The 23,577-nt window shown below is 41.6% G+C and overlaps 2 protein-coding genes across 14 annotated transcripts in view; one reads left to right on the top strand and one right to left on the bottom strand.

The window, feature by feature from the left end:
- Positions 1-23,577, top strand: part of LOC101831756 (solute carrier organic anion transporter family member 1A5) — a 107,160-nt gene that overhangs the window by 12,034 nt on the left and 71,549 nt on the right. For 2 of the 13 annotated variants that reach the window (XM_040743521.1, XM_040743515.1), the window contains exon 1: positions 18,815-18,957. The exons of 9 other annotated variants lie outside the window; for them this stretch is intronic. The gene's annotated coding sequence lies outside the window, so the exon portion shown is untranslated. Of the gene's footprint in view, positions 1-18,814; positions 18,958-23,577 lie in introns of those variants that run through there. 2 more of the 13 variants (XM_040743517.1, XM_040743524.1) reach the window with 2 other exon arrangements.
- Positions 2,763-8,393, bottom strand: Iapp (islet amyloid polypeptide). Its single transcript, NM_001281574.1, is given in 3 exon segments — positions 2,763-3,271; positions 7,918-8,012; positions 8,312-8,393. Coding segments are annotated over 2 exon segments (279 nt in total). The 5' UTR covers positions 7,998-8,012; positions 8,312-8,393; the 3' UTR covers positions 2,763-3,072.

Raw genomic sequence — 23,577 nt, 5'->3', positions numbered from 1 at the left:
GTTTGCCATCTTAGGGGTCAGCTCAGAAAGAGGAGATGGTACAGTGCAAATGGAAGGAGGAGAGAAACATTTGTTTGTAAAATACAGAAATTAGTGGACCTTAGTGTCTGTGTCTCAGCTCTGCACCAACTGCGTGTTTTAGCTGCGTGATCTTACATGAGTTAGCTCACCGATGTTATTTCATAAAGGTACCAGAATCAAAGAGCTTTCTTTTTTTTTAGATTACAAACAAAATATCACTACAAACGACGACACACACAATGAAGATATAAATGCACCTAGAAATCATCCCATTGCTTTCTTTGAAAAAGATTTATGTTTTTATTAGTTGTACTCTGTGAATGCATGTGTCTGTGCACATGACTGCAGGTGCCTGTGGAGGTCGCTAGAGGGAGCTGTATCCTCCTGGATTCGGGGTCACAGGTGTTTGTGAGTTATCCTCTATCATTGCTGGGAACCAAACTTGAATCCTCCATAAGAAGAGAAATTCAGAACTGCTGAGTCAGTCGTCTCTCCAGCCCTTGCTTCCTCTTTCTTTCTAATTCTCTTCTGATTTCTTTCTCTTTCTTTTCAAATGTTCATGATTTAGTTTATAGATCTACGAAGAAAGGCCACAGACATCCCTAAGTTAGTGAGGATGAAACATCCTGGTGGAAGGGTGTGGCAGAGCAGAGATGCTCATCTCATGGCAGCCACGAACTAATTTAAAACCTAAATATAATACAGATAGATTGTGTAGCACACATAGTTTAATAGTCTCTCTCTCTTTCTCCCTCCCTCCCTTCCTCCCTCCCTCCCTCCCTTCCTTCCTTCCTTCCTTCCTTTCGTTTTTTTTCCCCCTGTGGTTGTTCTGGAATTCACCCTGTAGCTGTAGATCAGGCTGGCCTCCGTAGTGCTGGGAATAAAGGCGTGTGCCACCACTGCCCAGCTAGAATATTATTTCTTCAACTATAGATGTGGCATACAATAAAGCTTTATTGAATTTATTGTGGCACATTTTGAAATAAGCCGAACCTCACACCACCTGAAATGCTGGGAATTAATCTATTTTCAAAGCAGGATCAATGGTGGTATATCACAAAGAGAAATTTATATAATTGTTCATTTAAATATTAGACTAATAATATCCACATAAATATCTTTTCCTGATTCCAATACTAAAAACAACAACCATAGCAAAAAAATTGGTAATGTAAGGCATACTTCATGAAGGGAGTTTCAATGTTCAAATCATGTCTGTAAGTCAGATTGCCACTAAGAATGAGATTCTGTTTTATTTTCTATTTTCTGGAAGTCTAAACTGAGTGCCTTTAGAGAAAAAGAAGACATGAAGTTGGGAGGGAGACGTGTTGCAAGAATTCAGGAGTGTTGCAGGGGGAAATGAAGGAATATATGAAATCATAATGTGTTGCCTATGTGTCTGAAATATAAAAGAATACATAAAAATGTTACGACTTTGAAAGATTTATTTACTGTGTATACAGTGTTCTGCCTGCAGACCAGAAGAGGGCGCCAGATTTCATGGCAGATGGTTGTGAGCCACCCTGTGGTTTCCATCAATTGAACCATCTGGAAGAGCAGTCAGTCAGTGCTCTTAACCTCTGAGCTGTTCCTCCAGACTCTGTTATTGTTTCTCCAGCCCCTATTATTGTCTTTTAAAGAAACATTGCCAGGTGTCTTGGATCACACCTTTAATCACAAGACTTGGGAGGCAGAGCTAGGCAGAACTCTATGAGTTTGAGGCCATCTTGGTCTACATAATGAGTTCCCAGACATCCAGGGCTCCATAGACAGACCCCATTTAGAAAAATGATATAAGGTAGTATTATAGACATTTGTATACACTAATGTTATTTCTAGTGGTTCCAATTTATAGTCAAGGAAAAGCATGTAAATTGTAACACTGACTTATAGAGTCACACCATTCCTCTAGAAACTTTCCTGACTTAGCCAAGAGAATAAATTGACATATAGGCTTGAGTTTGAAGAATCTCTGGTCTCTTAGTTGAAGACATAAACAGCAGAAGACAGGACCCTTTTGAAATATACTGGATATAAATATTTAGCAGAATGAAGTCATTGACATATCATTAAAGCTCACTGCAGAAACTGCAATGAACCCCTCATGAACACAAACTACCTTCATCATTCAAAATACCTTTTTAGTGCCATAAAGCACAGTAAAGAACAGAATTAAAAATACTTTAATTAAATCATTCAATTTTACCAATAAAGACTCGGGAGCCAGATGCTGGGGTGAAAGCCTACTAGCTCAGAGAGGCAGATCAAGCTCCTGGCTGACCTTAATCCTCCTCCACCAATGTGGTAGAATGCAAGGCCTTTTCCCTACAGAGTCTCAAACAAAAAAACTTCAAACCAAATGTCGCCCACCCTCCCACTTCATGTGCATCTCTATGTCTGTCCTCCTGACTCCCTCTTACTCTCTATGGTTTTTTCCTTATGTTCACTTCCTGTCATCTGGGTGCTTGTACCACCTCTTGACCTATGGTTGACTTTATTTAATCCTGTTTACTATAAGAAGAAAGCTCTTGGATCAAAGGTGTGTGACGAGGCTGGGCCACACAACAACTAGAAACAGGTTTTTCCAGTAAATGAAATCTCAGGGTTCACAGTGTGATCAAATATCCGGCTTCAATTTTGCTAATTTATTTTGAAATGGCATCTGAGCAGGAACCTAGAATATTAGGCTTTCCAATGCCCAGAATCAGAACTCTACTATTAGCAGTTAGCGACTTGTCAAGTTTCATGCTCCAGGAGTCTCCTTTATTGTTAGACTTGAATCACAAAGTTATAAGATTAAAAAAAAAAAGAAAATTTTCAGTATTTCAAGAACATGTTGTGTCAAGAGACATGGTCTTCAGCCTGATCTTGATCAGCCCTCAGTTTAAAAACCATTCTTAGGATGAGGATTTTACACACACAGAGCCAGAAAGCATGGAACACGTTGCAGTGCACTCACAAGTAGAAATGAAAAAGGCACTGTTAAATAATTCGTGAAAGTGCCAGAGTATTTACACACAAAATAACAAGAGATGAAGAAGTATGCCGACTCTAAAGGAGGAAGAGATCCAAAGAATCCCCGTCTGGAATCTCCGCAGCACTCCTCTTGCCGTACGTGTTCGATCCCACGTTGGTTGGTGAGAGGACGGGACCAAGGTTGTTGTTCGAATGGACCAAAAAGTTGGCCAGGCGCTGTGTGGCACACGTGGCCGTGTTGCACTTCCGTTTGTCCATCTGATGGTTGGTGCCACTGAACAAATAAGAGAGAAGCACCAGGTTGAGAGTCAGCCATATCATCCCCACTACTTCATGCAGTAAGAGATGGGAGTATTTTTACAGAAGCCACTCAGGACGTTGTTCCAAGTCCTGATACCTAGAACATGTAGAAGAATCAGTTTTTGACCACAAAAAAAAAAAAAATCATACACCACCTTCCACTGTGGTCAGCATCGCAGTTCACAACACAAGGAGCGGTCTCTTTGGATATTTGGCACATGTTCTTATAATAAGGAACTCTTTATCTTGTATTACTCTGAGTCTTGGTGGACATGCTTTCTGTTATATATAAAGGATTTGGAGTGTATGATTTATATCTAGCCTGGGTTATGTGGAGATTCCAAAGGTGCATTCATTTCTTCTATCTTTTTGACAAAAATTAAACAGTATTTTGGTGTGTTTCTTGAGATTACTCAGTGAAAATATCAAGAGAAAGATTCCATAAGGGAATCCTGCAATATGAAACGCTGAAGACATTGTGCAAAGTGAGGTAAGTCAGGCACAGGAAGTTACATGTTGAGTGAATACATATGAGAAACCCCAGTCACATTTGTGAATCAAATAGTGGAATCTTGTTCACTAGGTAATGGGCAGAGGCAAATAGCTGGTTACTAAGCAATAGGCAGCAAGGTGAATGTGTCCTCAAGATCACTGTCAGCAGTCTGTCAGCAGTATGAAATTTTGCACGCTAAAATGTGAAAGCAGATTTCACATGGAATGTTTTTACTACAATAAACAGAATAGAAACATTAAAAAGACTGATAAGGCCAGGCAGTGGTGGTGTGCACCTTTAATACCAGTACTAGGAAGTCAGAGGCAGGCTGATCTCTGTGAGTTCAAGGCCAGCCTGCTCTACAGAGTGAACTCTAGAACATCCAAAGCTACACAGAGAAACACTGTCTCAAAACAAACAAACAAACAAACAAAAACAAAAAACAAAAGGCAGATATTAGGTGATTAAAAGAACATCTAAAAGCTGCTATAGAGTCACAGGACAAGTGGACTGATTACTGTGCCAGCACCTGCTGCTCCATGGCCATCCTTGACATGAATACGTAGATCTCTGTTTTTCAAAACATTTAACGTTACACTAACTGTGACAACTGGGGTATTTCTATATCGAGGGTACTAAGATCACCACGTTTTTACCTGAACAATGGAATGACGCCACTAGCAACAACTCAAAAATTATAACTGTGCTTTAGAACTTATTTGAATTTTGATGCATTCATTTATTCTTTATTTCTGGACCTAGCCATGCAACCCAGGCTGGCTTCCAACTTGTGATTGTCCTACTTCTCCCAAGTGTTGGGGTTACAGATATGTACTACCACACCTGGATTTACACCTCTATTTAACACATTTATTTTTTCCGATTCTATACCCTAAGAATGTCTCATGCCTCTGTTGGTCAGTTTTCTGTGTGTGTAAGAATACCTGAAACAAATCAACTTGAAAACAGGAAAGAAATTTGGGCTAGAAATCCTGAGGACTCAGCCCAGAGTCATTGGGTCTTATTATTTTGGATGCTAACAACATGTATCACAGTAGGTAATTGTGAGGTTAGGCAAGCTGGTAATTGCATGGCAACCAGCAAGCAAACTAAGAGGAAACTAAGAGGGAGAAAAATAAAGTATGTTCCCAAACCTCTTTTGAAGGTACAAGTTCATTGACCCAAAACCCCCAGTCTTCTCTCTCTCTCTCTCTCTCTCTCTCTCTCTCTCTCTCTCTCTCTCTCTCTCTCTCTCTCTCTCTCCCCACCCCCCAGTCTCTACTACCTCCTACAAGTACCGTGCTAGGAATCAAACTTTTAAGACTTGGGGCTTTGACATATACTTCAGAAATAAACTTTATCAATGTGCTTTTAGAACGATAGTTCAAATGGATATGGAATAGTAATGCTGCCTACTGTGTTGATCTTTAGAACACGATGGGAAGTGTCTTAGTTTTCAGTTCCAGAGAAATCAAGTTATTATTAAAATTTAGATACACGTGAAGTGGAAATCAAGAGTTATGGGGCTAAAATAGTTCTCAGGACCATGCCTGTGACACATGACTGGGGACTAAGAGCGATGAACGTGTCTTCTGAGGACCTTCTAGGTGGGAGTGTTGAGTCATCATTGCCTCTGTGCAGAGGTATCCTAAGCCGAAATGTTTTACATGAACTTTTAAAATTACTTTGCCTTGTTACTACTATATTTCCCCCAATTACAGAAAACTCTTCTGTCAGCATCAAGTGACCTGGCTGTTTGTTTTATGTAAATACACAATAAAGAAAACAGTCAGAAGCCCAGTGTGGGACCCAGAAGTTTGTCTTCACCTTTTCAATTTGTTGAAGCAAATTCCCACTTTTTAATCCTCCTGTCTCTCTACTGCAGTGAGTGTCACCACTCACAGTGCCATCTGCATTTTTGTTCTGTATTCATCTCAAGGATGCTACCTGTTCTTTGAGGGCAAAGCATACACGGACACTGTATTTTTAAAGAAAGGACCCTAGTGCTTTAAAGACTTTTGCCAGTCTTCCAAAAACCCAGACAGTAAATTTTAAATAAAGATGACTTTTCCTAGAAAACAGCTGGGGTTAGAAGAAGTTAGTCTGTGAACCTGAAAACTGATAGATCTAAGACAGGAGGGAACATGATCTATCAGTGAAGGGCAATCTCTGAAGATGTTGTTGGCAGTGATGGAAGCAGACTGTAGAGTTCTTCACAGGCTGGTTGTGAGACTGGACTTTCAGAGTTGATTATAGGGCAATTACAGCACCTTAAGATATTCTAACTGAAACATTAGCTTATTCAGTTTGCTGAGAGGGCCACCACTCCTCATGAAAGATGCCAAAAACACTTAAGCTTGTGTCATAGATGCACTATTGCTACCCCTAAGAAACCTTCCGTCTAAAGATGATGAAAACATGCCCAAGACTACTCAAAATAATCCTTAGAATGCAGGTAAAGATGACGTCGCCAGTGCAAGATATGCTATCTCCACTTTAGGTATTTTTTTTCTTAGTGACTTGTCTACATCAACATTCACATGTAGAGGTATTTGCTACTACTCTGAGCTCCTAGTGATCAACCTAGGTATGAGTATGTGTATGTATACATCTCCCATCATCTAGAAGGCTACTGTTGTTAGTAAATACATTAAAATATTTTTAAGGATGTCTTGTGAGTGTGAACAACATAAATGATTGTGAGAAATTAGGAAAATAATGTGACAGACAGTAATGGTGTGATTCATTCTATTTTAGAGTAAAGTTAACTAGGATGTAAGCATCCACAGACACACTCAATAGCGGTGCTGACCAATCTCCATATGTACTGGGAGGAAAAAAAATCAAGATACTGGCAGACACATTAGGCAATGCTGTTAAATTTCCATCATGGTTCAATTGTTCTGCTTATTAGAGATTTTATATTGGTTTTGCAGTTATTTTTAGCTAATTGAAAATTAAAAGAGCCAGTTGAAAATTACAGTTAGTTCAGAGAACACTGGGTGAAACTCAGTGAGTTTTGAGATGACAAAAACTAATTTTTGATGATTCCTGGTATTAATCACAGCTGGTGCTGTAGAAATATCTGCATGCACATTGACAAAGATTTCACCCAAGAACAAATACCCCAGAGAAAAAAGAATGATGATAATTCTCCTAAGACTTAAATTATACTCCTTTTCAAAGGTAAAATTCCTTCTTTGTGCCCAAGTTTGGTCTCCTAATAGTATCTGGAGCAAAACTGATTTAGGCAGAAATTCTCATTATATTGCTTAAATCCGATTCATGGATTTGGCCTCAGGAATCTTTTAAACAGATGGAGAATACACTTCTTTTTACTGGTTTCTATCTGAAGCTTGTAATTACTACTATTTTGCCAGCTGCCTTAAACTGCCTTAGATTTCCTCAAACCCCCATTTAGTTTTCTTTGATATTTCCAATAAGCCTTCCTCAGAAATCATGATGGTGTACATGTACAGTTTTATACATTGACAATATTCCAGGTATTACTAATTTACATTCACAGAGGCTCGGAGTCATCTTGTGTAGAATAACTTCTTATAACTCTGTATAGACACTTCATGGAATGACTTTAAAATAGCAAATGGCTTTTTAACTCCTTCGGAAATTTAGCTTCTTAAAACCTTTTATTTGCTTCCTCTCTTATAGTTTCAAATCTAGAAGGAGGTGTAGAAGTTTGGATGCTTCCAAACCCCTCTGAAGAGGAAAAATAAGCTGTTTAAATATGCACCAAAATTCCACGTGATATAAAAAGCAATGTTGTGTTTAATTCCCTCAGTTTCTTTCAGTATTGGGATCAAACAGTGTGAATATCTACCTGTCAGTTTTTCTGGCATCTTACTCTGGCTTTGCCCTGTAGGGTCTACAAGTTTCCAGACAAATGTTGCTACCCATGCCCATCTGTTAGAAGTTCTACCAGTCAATCCCCAGTCACTGACCTTGTCCTCAGAGAATGCACAATTAGGGAAACCTTTAAGCTTCAAATATTTCTCATGGCAGTATTTGCTTAGAAATTTATCAATACAAAGGCTGTTAGTTACAAAGCAGTGCTGAATTCTAATTTCCCCACACTTTTCAAAAGAAGTAGGGATTTTCAGGTTACCAACCTTCTGACAGGTGTAGCCTTCAAGTGGTTTAGTGCCACAGAGAAGATGAGGAGAGCAGCTGGCAGCTTTGAGATGTGCATCGCTTCTCGAGTTCCCTGAGAAGAGAAAACATTGAAGTCAAGCTCCCTCCTTCAGTTCTGATGGAAGCAATTATTAATTAGAATCTCCAAAGACATTTTAAGTTTTATTTAACAAGGACTTCTGTTAATTTTTGCAGATGCTTGTCAACTTTGAAACAACAAAATGTTCAATTTCATTCCTAAATCAACACTGAAATTTTCTAATGCAACATACTATTCTTTATACTCTCTTCTTGAAGTAATTCCTACAGGTAACACAAAGATTGCTTTTCTTTTAGTAAATAACATCTTCCCAAGCACAGGATGTTCTTTACCTTTCAGTGATCAGTGTCAGCAATATCAGAAATGCCTTTGACAGCCAGAAGCTTCGGGAACCACAGCCCAATTCTGCATGCACGGCTCGGCAACTGGCAGGCTGGCTTTTATATACCCCTCGCCTTTCTTAGCTCTGTTACCAGGGAGGCTGTCATTAATTTCCATCTTATAGATGGAAAGTGCTTCCCAGGCAGCCAGAGCAGGTGGGCTGTCATCATATTAACACTTGGGTAAATATTAGCAGAGCACATACTGAGTGCCTTTGTGGGGTTAATGGTGTGTCAGGGGAAGTGGAAGTTTGGAGTTTCCATTTTGTGTGAAATATAAGTGATATTTTCAACAATTAAGTATAACAGTAAGGAAGTGACATTTTTGAAGACAGTTTAAGGGAAAAAGTGTGTTTATATGCAAAGAGAATGTTAGAGAAATGGGGGGGTTATAACCATTATCCCAATGCTATGGACACTTGGAAATAGTTTGTAACACCACTGTAAGAACTATTTTGTAAAAAGTACGTAATGGACCCAGTGGGTTTTCAAAGGATTATAGGAATTTAGAAGAGAGTACATGAGGTGGGGGAACAGTCTGGAGGAGTTGGAGGGGAGGAGGAGGATGGATTTGATCAAAGCACATTGTTAACATGCATGAAATTCTCAAGGAACAATATATACTTTAAAAAGACAACAGAAGCCATTTATAAGGAAGTGGGGAACACCAAAGAGAAAACCAACGATTTATCAGGAGTGTGACAGAAGCTCCTCCATTGTACAAAGGTGCACGGGGTTTGCGTGCGTGCGTGCGTGTGTGTGTGTGTGTGTGTGTGTGTGTGTGTGTATGTGTGTGTGTACGTGCGCGCGCGCACGCGCATGTCTAAGTGTGGCTTTGAGTGCATACATATGTGTAGAGGTCCAAGGACAATGCCAGCAGACACCCATCCTTAGAGGGACTGAACTGTCTCCTTTGAGACAGTCTCTATCATTGCTTGGAACTTGCCGGACGTTTATGGCAAGGACGCACCAGATCGTTCCTGTTTCACCTTCTCCTCTTCCGGGGTTGTGTGCATATGCCCCTACACTCTCACATACTGAATCGCATTTCTAACCGATAGTCCTCAACGACCTCATACAGAGATGTATAGGAAACGAGCCACCTTAAGGTGGTGTCTCAGCGTTGGTGTACTGAAAATTGCACTGGGTGCACAAACACCGTCATCAGAGGAAAGGAAGCGGTAACTGCGTAACGGCAGGTCCAATGGGACGCCAAAGAAAAGGAGTCTGAATAAATTACATCTGTTTGCTAAGTTGTCTAATGAAGGCCCTTCAGGTCTCGTGGAGATGAGACTGAAAAAAAGATGCATTTCCACAAGAGCCTAATTACTGTCCATTTAGTAAAAAAATTATATTAACCAGTATTGATGAGTCATAATTAAATGGGTCTTTTGCAAAAGCCTCAGGGGAAATGAATCCTTTGACCATAGCCAATTAGCACCGCGATTCTTTCTTTTATTGTGTGAATCAAGACTTCCGGTGACTCAGCTAATGTCCTGAGAACGTGGAGATTAGATGAACTCAGACAGGCTGCGTTTGTACTTAACCCGTGTCTGTCTACATTATGTGGTAGCATCTTTCAGGGCGGCTAAAGAGACGGCTCCAGTGATTAAAAGGACCCAGGGTTCCTCCAGAAGATCCCAGTTCAGTTCCTGTGTTGAGAGAGAGGTTCACAAATGCCTGTATCTGCAACCCCAGATTTGTCACCTCCGACCTCTGTGGGCACCTGTATTCCCATGCACATGCCCTCATGCAGACACACACACACACACACACACACACACACACACACACAGATACACTTAGTTAAAATAATAATAAAGAAAACCCAAACTCTTAAAATATCCTCTAGGAAGTTGCTTCAAAATTTTCTTGGTGAGCTAGAAATGATACTGTAGCTGTTTGGTCTACTGATAATAATTCTATTCAGCCTCAAAGTTGAAGAAAGCAGGTAGCTCTCCACAAACTGTTAGTAGAAACAGCTCGTTTAAACGTTTCATAGGAGTCCTCCGCTGTTATTTGATTTTGCATTTGGCCTCCACAGCAGCCAAGCACTGCCATTTGTGTTGGACCTGTTTCCCTTATTTTGGGTGTATGCCTTGGTCTTTGTTGATACATTTCTCCATTCATAGCATTGTTATTCTCAGCTAGGTTGCACAAGTGAATTCTATGTGGCTCTGCCAGCATTAACAATGTCTCTAACGGGAAGGCTACTAGGCTACTTGCTTGCAGCTTTCCAGAAACCATTGATTCATGGAAGACAGCTTAGACCAGATGCAACTTGGACCATTTCCTTGTCGTGCTCATACTATAATTCATGTTTGTTCACCTGTAAACATGTAGAAACTCAAATGTAGCCACAGAAGTGAGTCTCCACAGCTGTTAACTCAGCAAAGACCCATCCAGAAGGTGGGCAACTCCATACCATTGCCTGTAGTCCTGTGTAACATGAAAAATAAATGACCCAGAGATTGATATTGGGGTTCAAGCTGAATATCAGAAAAGCAAAGCAGCTGGACACTAGCTTATTATCCCTACCTCAGGCTGTCTGGGCCGATCCTGTCTCCATGAGCTCTCACCAAGCCTCAGACTGTAACCTCTCCTCAGTGTGGTTGGAGAAGAAATGCCTCTTTCATACCTTGCTTCTGTCTTATATACTTCCCTAATGTTGGGATTAAAGGTGTGAGCCATACTTCTCTTTTAGACTGATTCACTCTTGTGTAGATCTGGTTGGCCTTAGACTCACAGAGATCCATCTATCTCTCAATCCTGAGTCCTAGGATTAAAGGTGTGCATCACCACCTCCTAGCTTCTGGCTGCTGAGATTAAAGGTGTGTGCCTGGCTTCTAAGAGTAGTTGCTGATTTTGCTTTTTGAATCCTCAGGCAAGTTTTAATAAATCATAAATAATGTATCACTACAGTCCTGAACAGAGTAGAACAGGAGGAAGAGAGCTGAGTGGCAATCTCTGTCTCTTCCTGTTTCTGACTGAGGGTGTGAAGTGATTGGCTGCCTTGAGCTCTGATACTATGTGTTTCCCACCATGGTAACTATTATGAGAAATTACACGCTAAAGTATGCTAAATACTGCTAAATACTTCTTGTGCGCCTCTCGTGCTCTCCATTAACTTCTTCGTAAGCATCCCTCATCCGTATTCTCAGAGTAGAAAATCAGTTGGGCTCACTGATTTGTCACTCACTTCTATTTTTAATCTCCATGGTGCCCATGTTTAGTGTTTTCATTCTACCTGGGCAGTCAGTCCATGGTGCCCTGATTGCTTTGATTTTTCTAGGTCACTTTGATTTCATGCACACACACACACACACACACACACGTGCACACACACAGGCATGCATATTCATGTGTGAGCACACACTCAAATGCATGCATTCATGCATAAACCACATACACACACACACTCACAAGTCCAAAGATGAAGAAAATATACTAATATAATAGCCACATGGACATTCCTGATGGAATTACAGACAGATATACATTTGAGCCCAGTATTTGGAAACCATATTGGTGACGCCATGCTGCAAATACCACAGCAGGAGAGATGCTTCTGGAATGCTAAGAAGGCTTCATAAGAGGAACATAATACAAGGTTGCATCTCAAAATAAGGTTTATGGGATTTTTTTTACAGTTCAGCAAATTTCTTTCCATATGATTTATCATGTGCATCTTTCTGCATTTTTGTCATTTAATTTCAAATAGTCACACGGGTTTCTGTCACATGGTTTTATCATATTCTACTAATGATAACTATATTGAGCTCTAATATACACAGCATTCAGCAAATATGTGTGTTGATGAATAGCAACTTTTAAAACGTTTTGAACAATTTCAACTCAATATATAAAAAGGTCAACTGAAGGAACGAAAATCTTACTTTGACTTCTAGTTTTAGGGAAGGTATCATGGCAGGCACTATTGCATCTGCATTCAGAAAGCAGAGAGAGATGGATGGTGGCACTCAGTTAGCTCTCTTATTATTATTCCATTTAGAACCCTAGACCACTGAATGGTGCTGCACTTGGGGGTTGGTTTTCTCTATGCAGTTAACTCTACTCCTTCACAGACATGCCTAGAAATAAATTTCTTAGGGGATTCTAGATCTGTGAAAGTGGCAATCGGTACCAACCATCATAGGTCTACTTGCCAACGTGATACACAAGCATAAAACTTTTAATCCACATCCTTCCACCAGTTGTGTCTCGTTGTCTTCCCCTTTGAACTTTATTACACACTTCCTTCACCAAACTTCCATTCTGGAGTTCCTCCTCTTTTTTTTTTTTTTCTGGAGATCTGAATGAGAGCAGTAAGCAGTAGCCATGTTACAGCCTGAACACTGTGCTATCGGGAGATTTCCTCTGCCCAAGAGATGAACCCATTTCCCTTTAGTTCACTGCTACTCAGTTTCTCAGCCATGGACAGAATCTAGTCAGATGTGGTAGAAGGAGAGAATTGACTTCCCAGCAATATCCTCTAACTTGCATGTGTGTGAACTGGAGCATGTATGATCCACTTTCACAATCACACGTGAATGGTCATTGCTGTGAAACACAGGAGTAAATGACCTCACTCCTTTGGGACTGGTTTGTGTGAAGGTGGAAGAGTTTGGAGATTCATTCCGGAGAAGGCCTAGAATGCTTTAAGCAGAACATAACATAATTCTGGCAGGATTCTGAAGACCAGAATGCCAAGAGGATGAAAATGAGCAGGTACACTGCTCATGGTGTTTCAAGGATTAGAGGTAATCCAGGGATGTTGGTTCATGGATTTTTATGATAATGAGAATCCTTTATCCTATGTAATTGTGGAAGTCTAGCAAAAGAACACAGCTGCCCTTAGAGAACCTGAGGGAATATTCTCCATTCTTCCAGGCCCTTATGTAAATATACTCTTCTTTGAACACCCCCTACAACTGTGATTATTCCAAAGGGATCCTAGAACTTCAATCATGTTAAAAAGAGTATCCTTCACCCATTCCAAGGACAATTGAACTCAAATCATTCATGCCCTCTGGCTTCTTGTTGAGGAAAATTGCCAAGACAACAAACGTAAGAGTCTCCTTGGTTCTTATTATTATTAGTCACTCTCTTAGATGTATTTTTTGTAACTAGACCAAAGTTACAAAACAACAGCAACTGGAATCAGATTTGTCATGCTATATTACCGTCACCTTAGTTCTTTGTAATCTCACCTTCATAGACTTCTTGATTTTCCCTGAAATGAGAAATAGATAGGCTCTTCGGTTTTCTGAAATGAGTGGTATGCAGTGGTGTGTTTATGGAAGATAATCCTCGATCTAGAACTGCTCCCTTATATTTAAAAGTTAATTTTGAAGTAGTCTGAAGTTTGTTAGATGTTGAAGTTGAGAAACAGAAGCTTCTTAACAGAAAAGAGTAAAATTTTATGGAGCTATTCAATGACTATAGGCATTCCAGATGAATTTTTGTTGATCACCTGCTTACACACAGAACCTTGCTGTGGATACTGTGGGTAGGAGATAGTAAGTGTGGTTAGTTCTCAGAGCAGGGAGAAATAACCACAGGACTAGGAGTAATTAGTGTTGTAATTATTTTAAGGAGACACGAGAGAAGCAGTCAGTCACATGAGGCAGCAATATAAGGATGTGGTGGGATGAAAAGGTTTCGAGTTAGTCAGATGACTCAGTAGGTAAAGACACTCATCACTGAGCCCAGGAACCTCATTTTGGTTTCCAAAACTCATTCAATGGAAAGAAAGAACAGGTTCCTAATATTTGTCCTGTGACCTCCAATGCTGTTCCATGGCACACTTGTGCTTGCGTTCATACACTGAAAACATACACATACCCACACCAATAATAATTCAAATTTAAAAGCTTAAAACAACAGAGGCTCCAAATCCAGATGCAGCAGGGGAGCTAAGTTTCCTCCCCGTTTCTGATCCAGTGGCCCATATTTCTGCACTGGGGTGACATGATCACATACTATGTGGACAGTCAACCGTGTGATTCATGTCTCATTATCACTGGTCATACCCACCTGACGGTGGAGCACTCTTTATATCAAAATATAAATTTCTTCCTTGTACCTCTCTCCCTTCTTTATTCTATATGTCAGTTACCAGGGCTGCCGAGAAAGCAGGCTTTAGGTTTGACCTTTGCTCTTTCTTCTTTATCTAAGTTGACACCCAAAGGTATTATTTACATATCATTAACTTCTAGCATGATTGCTTTGAAACAAATGGCTCTACCTAAAGTGTTTTATTTAGGCTAATGTGTAGATAATGTGTGAAGTTTATTATGATGTCTGGCAATATTCACTACAAACAAATGTCTTCTTTCTTACATATGATGTCACTTAATGCATGATATAAACTTTTAATAGTTCATTAATATTGTGTGGATGAAAAATGACCTTTAAATGAATTCAAAGATGGCACGTTATAACTTGGCATTTATTCTGTATGTTAACTTGATGAAATCAGAAAAAGCTGGTGTGATGATGTTTCAAATTCCATATCCAAAGACAGAATGTTTTTTTTTGTTTTTTGACATTTTTTAAATTTAAATTAACATGGATCTTCACATGTCAATCCCAGCTCCCTCTCCCACCCCTCCTCCCTTGTCCCTCCACCAGGTTCCCCAACCCCCCACCAAATCCCCACATCATTCCCCAGGGAGGGTGAGGCCCTCCTTGGGGGGATCTGCAAAGTCTGTCATTTCATCTAGGGCAGGAGCCCTTCCCCATGTGTCCAGGCTGAGAGAGCATCCCTCTATTTGTAATGGGCTCCCAAAGATCAGTCATAAGCCATGATAAACAATGATCTACTACCCAAGGCCCCAGTGATTTCTGTGGCCTCTTCAGTGAGACTACATTCATGAAGTCTGGATCAGTCACCTTTCAGGCATCAGTCTGGATTCAAGAGCTCCGCCTTATCCGGTCAGCTGTCTTTGTGGGTTTCACCATCATGGTCTTGACCCCTTTGCTCATCAATCCTCCATCTCTGTCACTGGGTTCCAGGAGTGCAGTTCAGTGTTTAGCTGTGAGTATCTGTCTCTGCTTCTATCAGTACCTGGATGAAGGTTCTAGGATGGAATATAAGGTATTCATCAACTTTACCGTCAAGGAGGGGCAATTAATATAGTCTCTCCACTATTGCTTAGTTTGCCAGTTGGTGTTATCCTTGTAGATTTCTGGAGATCTCACTAGTGTCAGCTGTCTCCTCAAGCCTATAATGACTCAATCTCTCATTCTGCTCTCCTCTATTCTTACCTCAACTCAACCTTCCTGCTCCCCCATACCTTCTTCTCACATCTTCTTATCCCCCTCTCTTTTTCCTGGCTCCCTCTCCCCTCCCCTGATGTTCCCAATCTGCTCAGGAGATCTTGCCTCATTCCACTTCTCTAGGGTATCATGCATCACTCTTGGGAACCTCCCTGTTTCTCATACTCATTGGCACTGGGATTTTATGTTGACACTCCCCTGATCCATGCCTAAAATCCATATATGAGTGAGTACATACTACCACAAGACCTAGCAATTCCACTCTTAGGCATATACCCAAAAGACACCCATTCACACAACAAGGATGTCTGTTCCACTATGTTCATTGCAGCATTATATGTAATAGCTAGATCCTGGAAGCAACCTAGATGCCCCACAACTGATGAGTGGATAGAGAAAATGTGGTACATTTACACAGTGGAGTACTACTCAGCGGAAAACAACAACGGAATCTTGAAATTTGCAGGCAAATGGTTGGCACTAGAGGAAACCATCCTGAGTGAGGTAACCCAGACACAAATAGAATGGTTTTTTTTAAAGGAATAAACTTTTATAACATTCATTTTCTTTAAATTTGAGGTTAGAGTGTTTTTTTGTGTATGTATTTGCAGATATTTCTTGAAGTATGAATGCCTAGGTATATTACAATTTTCATTACTAATTTCTTTCAGAAACTGATTTCTGAGCAATAAGACCACAAAATGAGGTACCAGATAAAATTTTGAATAAGAAATCAAATTTGATGGTCAGGAGAAAATAATTTATCAAGTCGTTTTTCTCAAGCTCAGTGGGTTCAGCCTTCCCATCAGTGTTCCTCATGCCTCCCTCTTGATCTAATAGCCCATTAGAAGTGTAAACACAGAGGCACATGACCACAAATAAACACGGAAAGTTGTCTAATGATCCGAATCATGATGCGGATGACAAGTTATACACAGGCTCACTTCTGATGAGCCCAGCCCGATTACCCCCTGCGTTTATCCAGAGTCACAAGCTGTTCCCTTTGTCAGGTTTACACAAATATTTTGTTTTCCGTCTCCCACACAGAAATCTGAGTCACACTGCACTGACATCAAACAATTGCAGTCAGTAGGGCGTTTTGAACGGTGACTGAAGGCACTTGTGAGTTATTCAACGGCTCTGGGTAGAAACTTAGGATGGCCTTGGGCTGTCTAATTAAACTGAAACGAGGGGACTTAACAGATGTGCTGAGTGAAATAAAAGTAGTTAGATAGTAATTAAGAATATCGAAGATTCGATGTCAGCCTGGCTCAGAAGTGTATAGTATTTTTGTAAAAGAGTCAAATTTACAGTCCTTAATTTTTTTTCCCGACTCTAACTGTGTCTTTGTGACTGTTTCCCCACATGAAATTCTTCTGGTATCAGTCACGAACTCTGTCTTCTTACCTGTACTTTGAGAACAATAGACAATGCTTTCATTTGTAGATGAGAAACTGAATGGCCTGTTCAAAAGCGTGCAGATGGTTTGCAAACAGATCCTCAGACTTGTGCTTATTTTAATGCGTAAGGTGTTGAAACTATTATGCTGCACCCAAATGACACAGGCAGGGGAATCGTTTCCATTAACCCTCTTTTCCCTCTGATATTGACTGCATCATGGCAATAGCTACCCATTGCCACTTCATGGTCTGTCTCTTCCAGTAGCTACTGAGATTTTTTAAGAGCAAGCACAAGCCATTTGTCTTCAGGTCCCCAACACCCGCTCCTGTGCTGGGAATTTAGTAAAGGCTTAATAAATATTTGTGAAATGAATTAATAATACTCAATTACAGGGTGACTGTTTTATTCAGTCTTCATAACAGCCTTACATGGTAGACATAAAGATCTCCCTCTTTCAATATAAACAGGCTAAAAGCACATATAGACCAGTCAGCTCACCAGTGATTAAAATCGGAATGATGTCTCACACCTGACACTCTTCAACTGTGTCCTCCTTTTTTACTACGTGAATGAGAAAATGTGCACAGAAGCTGAATAGGGGGGAAGTCCTGGGATTTTGTTATTCCAGATATGTGGGGTACATTGGGAAAAGGTAAACTCTTCCTTCTGTGAGGAAAAAGGAGTTCAGCTATTTCCTTCCATGAGATTAAGTAGAGATGCCTACCTTTGTCCCTCAAGCTACGCCTGTGCAGATAAAAGGAAGGACATGACTGAGACAGTCTGAAGACATTGCAACCCCCATGGTACTGCTCTCTGAGAATACCCAGTGTTTGAGCGGAGCAAGGCGAGCTTTTCTCAGGGACGGGGGCAGCTGCAGAGAATGAATGCTTCCGTGTAGAACGGGGTGCGGTTCAGGATGCAGTGGAGCGCAGTGGGGACTTGCGGACGGGCGGGGGGGGCTGTCACCAACGGGAAGCAGCATGCCAGCTGCTCTAGTCCTGGCTGAGCCAACCTGACAGTTGTTGCTGGCAAGGATGAGGGGTTGGCATTGCTGCAGAAGCAGGGCAAACATCGAAGCCACTGTGCACCAAGAGTGAGCCTGCTCCACGCTGGCTCCTGTGTATCCAGAGTGAGCGAGCCTGCGTGTCCACGCTGGCTCCTGTGTATCCAGAGTGAGCCTGCTCCACGCTGGCTCCGCCTGATTCCTGCTTTAACCAGAAGGCACAGGGCTCAACAGCACTGGGCATTAGAGAGCTTAAAGCTGCCTGGAGAGACCTAGGTCAAAGTGAGTGTCTCAAAGGTGGGAACTGGATCTCCTGCAATCATCTCTTCGTTCTCTAGCTGTGTGTGGTACAGGAAGTGACACCGATGACATTCACAGGTGGCTGCGTTAAAGGCAGAGCTCATGTTTTAAATGTCCAGTTCTGCTTCTCAGTCTGGACTTAGGACACATCCGAAGTCACAAATGGTCTAGATTGCTGGTGAAGGTTTTGTTCATGTTCCGGTCTTGTTCACGGTACAACCACACTAATGAGTAATACTCTTGATATCTGGTTAAGTTTTCTCTAGAGTGGCACATTTCAGGTACCTTGAATGTAGGAACTAAAATCGATCGTATGTATATCAGACTTAACAGGCAGAATCCATCTTGTATCCTTTGATTTCTGACTGGAAAAAGCTGTCAAAGTTAGATGGTTCGCTGGGAATCAAACAAGAAGTCATTGTTGATTCTCTGTACCCTTTCCTAGCTTGGTATTGGTTGAAAGCATTTCAACTGGACAACACCCAATAGGCTGCCTCTATCAGTCAGAGACAACATGAGGATTCCAGAACAATGTGCCTTTCATAAGGCTTTTGCTGCTGTGACTCTTTTTTCCCTCACCAGGGAGAGGACCATCTCCTAACGGCTTCTTCATGTATGTACTATTTGCTCGGCCATGGTAAAGCAAAGCCTTTGCTTCATTGATTCAATAGCACAGAGTGAGGTGGGATGAACAGCTTGCATTTTCTGATAGTCACAAACTGGGTGGGTACCGAGCATGAGTGAGTGTGTTTATTCACCTTGTACAGAGTTGTGGTCTCTTGTGATTGTGATGCTCCTGTGATTGTGATGCGGTTAGGACCATCAACCAAAGCAACCCCCCTCCAGGGTTGCAGCTCAGTGTGTATCGAGTGCCAGTACTGCAAAGTAGCCGCTGTTCTAGAGATCTGCTTTGTAGTATGCTCACCCACCCGCTTAACAGTTCTGCACTGTATTCTTTTTTTTTTTTTGCTTCTTTTTTTTTAAATTTTATTTTCCAGTTTAAATTTAGATAAGAAACAAGGTTGCTTCACAAGTCAGTTCCAGGTCCCTCTCCCATTCCCTCCCTTCCTCCCGAGCCCCCCCCCGTTATCCCCTCATTTCCCCAGGGAGGGTGAGGCCCTCCATGGGGGTGTGCATAGTCTGTCATTTCATATAGGGCAGGGCCTAGACCCTTCCCCAAGAGTTCGGGGTGAGAGTGCACCTCACATTGTTCTATGGGAGTCAGGGAATCTATTGAGCCTTGGGCAGCAGATCAGTACCCATCCCAAGTATACACACGGCCTTTGGACTCTGCACTGTATTCTTAAAATGTCTGAGAGAGCAGACATTCCATCAAACAAACATCTTTACAGTAACACAAACAGTGCAAAACGGTTGAGTTGTGGACTCTTTTGCTTGAGAATGAGTGTGGTGTGTTCCCTGTTTTCGTGCGGATGCTAAAGAGAGATTGTGTTGTCTGTTTAATAAAAGTGTAGCATCCTGTTTTCATTAGCAGTGATGACTGACATGGATTTGGTTGTGATCCTGTGTGATCCTGGGAGCAGAAGCCATTGTTTAAACAATGCTGTGCTAACAAAAGGACACTGTTCATGTGGCTGCCACTGACTCTGTGCACATTTCTCATTTAGATTCAAAGTGCTCAACAGGGGAATGTGACAGGAGCTAGTATGCATAGGTTTTGTTGAATCAATGAAAGAGATGTTGTTTTGCCTCTGAAAAGTTATATTTTTTACAGGATACATTGGCACATTAGAGGAAGATGGGGGTTAGTTTATTAACATTGAATCTGCTTTTGAGTGCTTGTCATTGTATGCTTTATTTATAGCCAAAACACTTGTTTCTAAAACTTCTCTGACACAGCAAAAGTGTTCTGAAAGGAATCTTCAAGATGGTTTTAAAAACAACCCGGATGATTACTTAGCGTGCACGGAAAGAGCCATCAGAGGATCTGGATGCTAACTCCAGTTTCTCTTGGCTGAAAAATGAAAAACAGATATAAAGAAAGTGAAGACAACTTTGATCTGAGAGAGGAGTAAGTTCTCTTAGTGTTAGGTAGGGAGACCGTCCTGGGCTCAGGAACGCACAAGGAGAAAGAGAAGAAAGGAAAGGCTGGTGAGATTTCAGTGAGGATGAGGAATGGAGAAGCAGGTGAGGAGAGCTGAGAGGTTGATGTGTCACTTTTGTCTGGTGGAGATTTAAATCACAGCCTCCTCTCTGTTGGAACCACCCCCTCCTCCCATTCTTTCCACAACTAATATCAGCTGCCCTGTGGAGTTCAATGAACTTGAAGTTTTATGTGGGAGTCTTGAGTCTGGGGTTTCAGTCCGATGTCTGTTCATAATTACCACGACAGTCCCCATAATTTTCATCCATATCCTATGAATTTTCTTTCCTATTTCCACAATAACGAAGCTGTACCTCAGCCTACATGGCCCCATTCTATCCCAGTGCGTCTTTATTTATTTATATTTATTTACTGGAAAGTGTATCATTCCCAGGAGAAGCATAGGTTCCTAGGGATCTGGGTCCAAGCAGCTTCCAGTGGTGACTGCAGCATCTCAAACAACTTCACTTCTCCAGAGGACAGCATGCTTTTCTTGTTCTTTGTTCAGTCTTGGTGCTTCATGCAGTGAGTGAACACATAGTAGATGTTCATTAAGTATTTATTGCACTGCAAGGTAGTAAAGAGAACTACAGTCATATGTAAACACTCAGTGACTACTAGGACTTGGAACTTTGGAAAATGTTTTAGATGTCATATAAACTTAGATCCATTCTGGATGTTTTTCACAGGATTTTCATAAATTAGTGCTCTGGATATTGCTGAGAAATCATACAAATATGTTGAAAAAGATTTTCTAGAATAAATGTGAAATTAAAATATTTTGGTGGTGACAAAAAATAGCCTGCTTTCAAGACACAAAATAGGTTGACAAGGCTAGTACTGTTGAATGGAACTCAAGTCACCTTTCTGCAGTGTATATAAATTCTCATACCTACATGTACCTTTACAGATAGGGACATATTCATCCATACATAATGTAGGTCATAAATAGCCACATATTGATCTCTGTTTAGGTGTCTGTTTTTTTCTTAAACCCTACGTTTTTACAGCCCAAAGTTGTTGTTTTTACTTAGGTTGCTTTCTTAATTAAAAATTTGTGTCTCCAAGGTTTCTGTGAATCAACAGTGCCCCAGAAATTGTTTTTCTTCTTGAGATTCCAGGGAAGTCTTGGAATGCAAAGACTTCAAGAAGGAAGCCTGGTCCAGCAGCCTTCATGGGCTCAGTGAGGTTTAGAATAAACATAACAGATATATTCATGTTCTTAAAGGCAGCAACCTTCAAGTGAGTTCAAAGGGCATCACTTGGGTCTCATTTGCTTTGCTAAAGAATTGAAAGGATTTATTTTAACCACATTGTCATTAGCTTAAGGTCAGAGCCTAACAAGACTGATATGGCCAAAGACCAAGTACAGTTTTGCACTGGCTTTTTCAACAAAATTCAAATTAACCAAATCTCCTATGGCATTATTGTTAAGGTCAGTCAGAATAAAAAAACCTTTCTAGATAATTTTATAATATTTAAGTTGTTCCTTTTCAAGTGGTGTGTGTGTGTGTGTGTGTGTGCAGTGAATATCTATGCATGGATTTGTGTTAAACACAAGTATGTGTGTAAGTGCATGTGTACACATACAGGTGTGCGTATCATGAGAGCCAGAAATCAATACTGAATGTCTTCCTCTAGAGTGCTCCACCTTCGTTTTATAATGGAGTGTCCTCACTGAACTTGTCAGTTGTTCACTTGGATAGAGTGTCAGGTTGGCACACTGTGGTCATCCTGATGTCTGGATCCTCCCAGAGTCGGATTAAAGGCAGGTGCACAGAAACCCAGGTTTTACTGAGAGTTCTAACTGAGGTCCTCAAGTTTAGGAGTCAGGCATGTGACCCACTGAACCATCTCCACAGCCGAGTGGGAAAGTTTTATATCAGCTTGACACAGGCTAGGGTCATTTGGGAAGAGGGAACCTCAACTGAGAAAATGTCCCAGGAGATTGACTGAGGGTCTAGCCTGTGGTGCATTTTCCATGCTGGCAAGCAATCCTGGGTTGTATAGGAAAGTAGGATGAGCGAGCCGTGAGGTGCAAAGCAGTTAACACCATACCTGTGTGGCCTTTGCATCTGCTCCTGCATCCAGGTTGCTGCCATGAGTTCCCGCCCTGACTTCCATTAGAGATGAACTGTGATACAGAACTGTGAGCTAAAAGAAAACCTTTCCCCACTAATTTTCCTTTGGTCCTGGTATCTTATTCCAGCATAGAAACCCCGAGTAAGACACCCCAGCCCTCTGTGGCCCTTCTGCAGCCAGGGTCTGGGTTGATGTCGTGGCCCCTGACCATCAAAGGCCATGCCGATACCAGGGGTCTGAGACACCACCTGGCGCCATGTTGGTGTCTGAGAGCCACTCTGTCGTGGTGGCCATGCTGATCAGAGTTGCCTGTGCTGCCACCTGGGGTCATGGTGACTTCTGAGTCTAGGCTGCTGCCAGGAACCATGTCTGGGTGTGTGGTCCTACCGTAGTCAGGGTCTGTGATGTTCATGGCCTATGGTGCAACCAAAGGCTATATAGATGCCTGTGGTATGGATATCCACTTGAGACTATGTTTTTGTCAGAGGTCCTTGTGGTTGCTGAGGCCATAGTGATGTCCAGTCCTGAATGGCTGCTGAGGGCATGTCTGGTCTGTGTTGCTGCGGAAGCTGGGGTTTATGATGATGCCCATGGCCTGCATTACCACAGGAGTTAATAAGGAACGATTCCTGTTGAAATCCAAGGACCCTGCTGAGCCGACCTGCACCTCACTGACCCTGAGACAGTTGTCCCTGCCCATGTCTGGACACTGCAGCAGGAGAGCTGGTCCCACACCCCCAAAAGAGAGCTGCTTTCCCACACTTGGGAGAGATGTCCCCACCCTTCACCATGGGCATGGGAGAGCTGGCTCTGCCTCTTACCCGAGGGGAGTGGTTTCAAGGGCCAGGACCAGCCAGCTCAGCTACCACCTAGACCCACATTCTGGGCTTTGGGTTGGCCTTACCCTAACATCTACCCATCTATGACCTGCTGGAGTGCATGAAGGGACTGGTCCCGTGCAACAATAAAGGCAGGTTACCCATGACTCAGGCAGCAGCGGGACATTGGAGATAAGTTTCAGTGAGGGCCCCACGATGATGGTGTGCC

The sequence above is a fragment of the Mesocricetus auratus genome, unplaced genomic scaffold, assembly GCF_017639785.1.
Source record: "Mesocricetus auratus isolate SY011 unplaced genomic scaffold, BCM_Maur_2.0 Super-Scaffold_100001, whole genome shotgun sequence".
Taxonomy (NCBI): Eukaryota; Metazoa; Chordata; class Mammalia; order Rodentia; family Cricetidae; genus Mesocricetus; species Mesocricetus auratus.
This window is presented reverse-complemented; position numbering and strand designations above follow the sequence as displayed.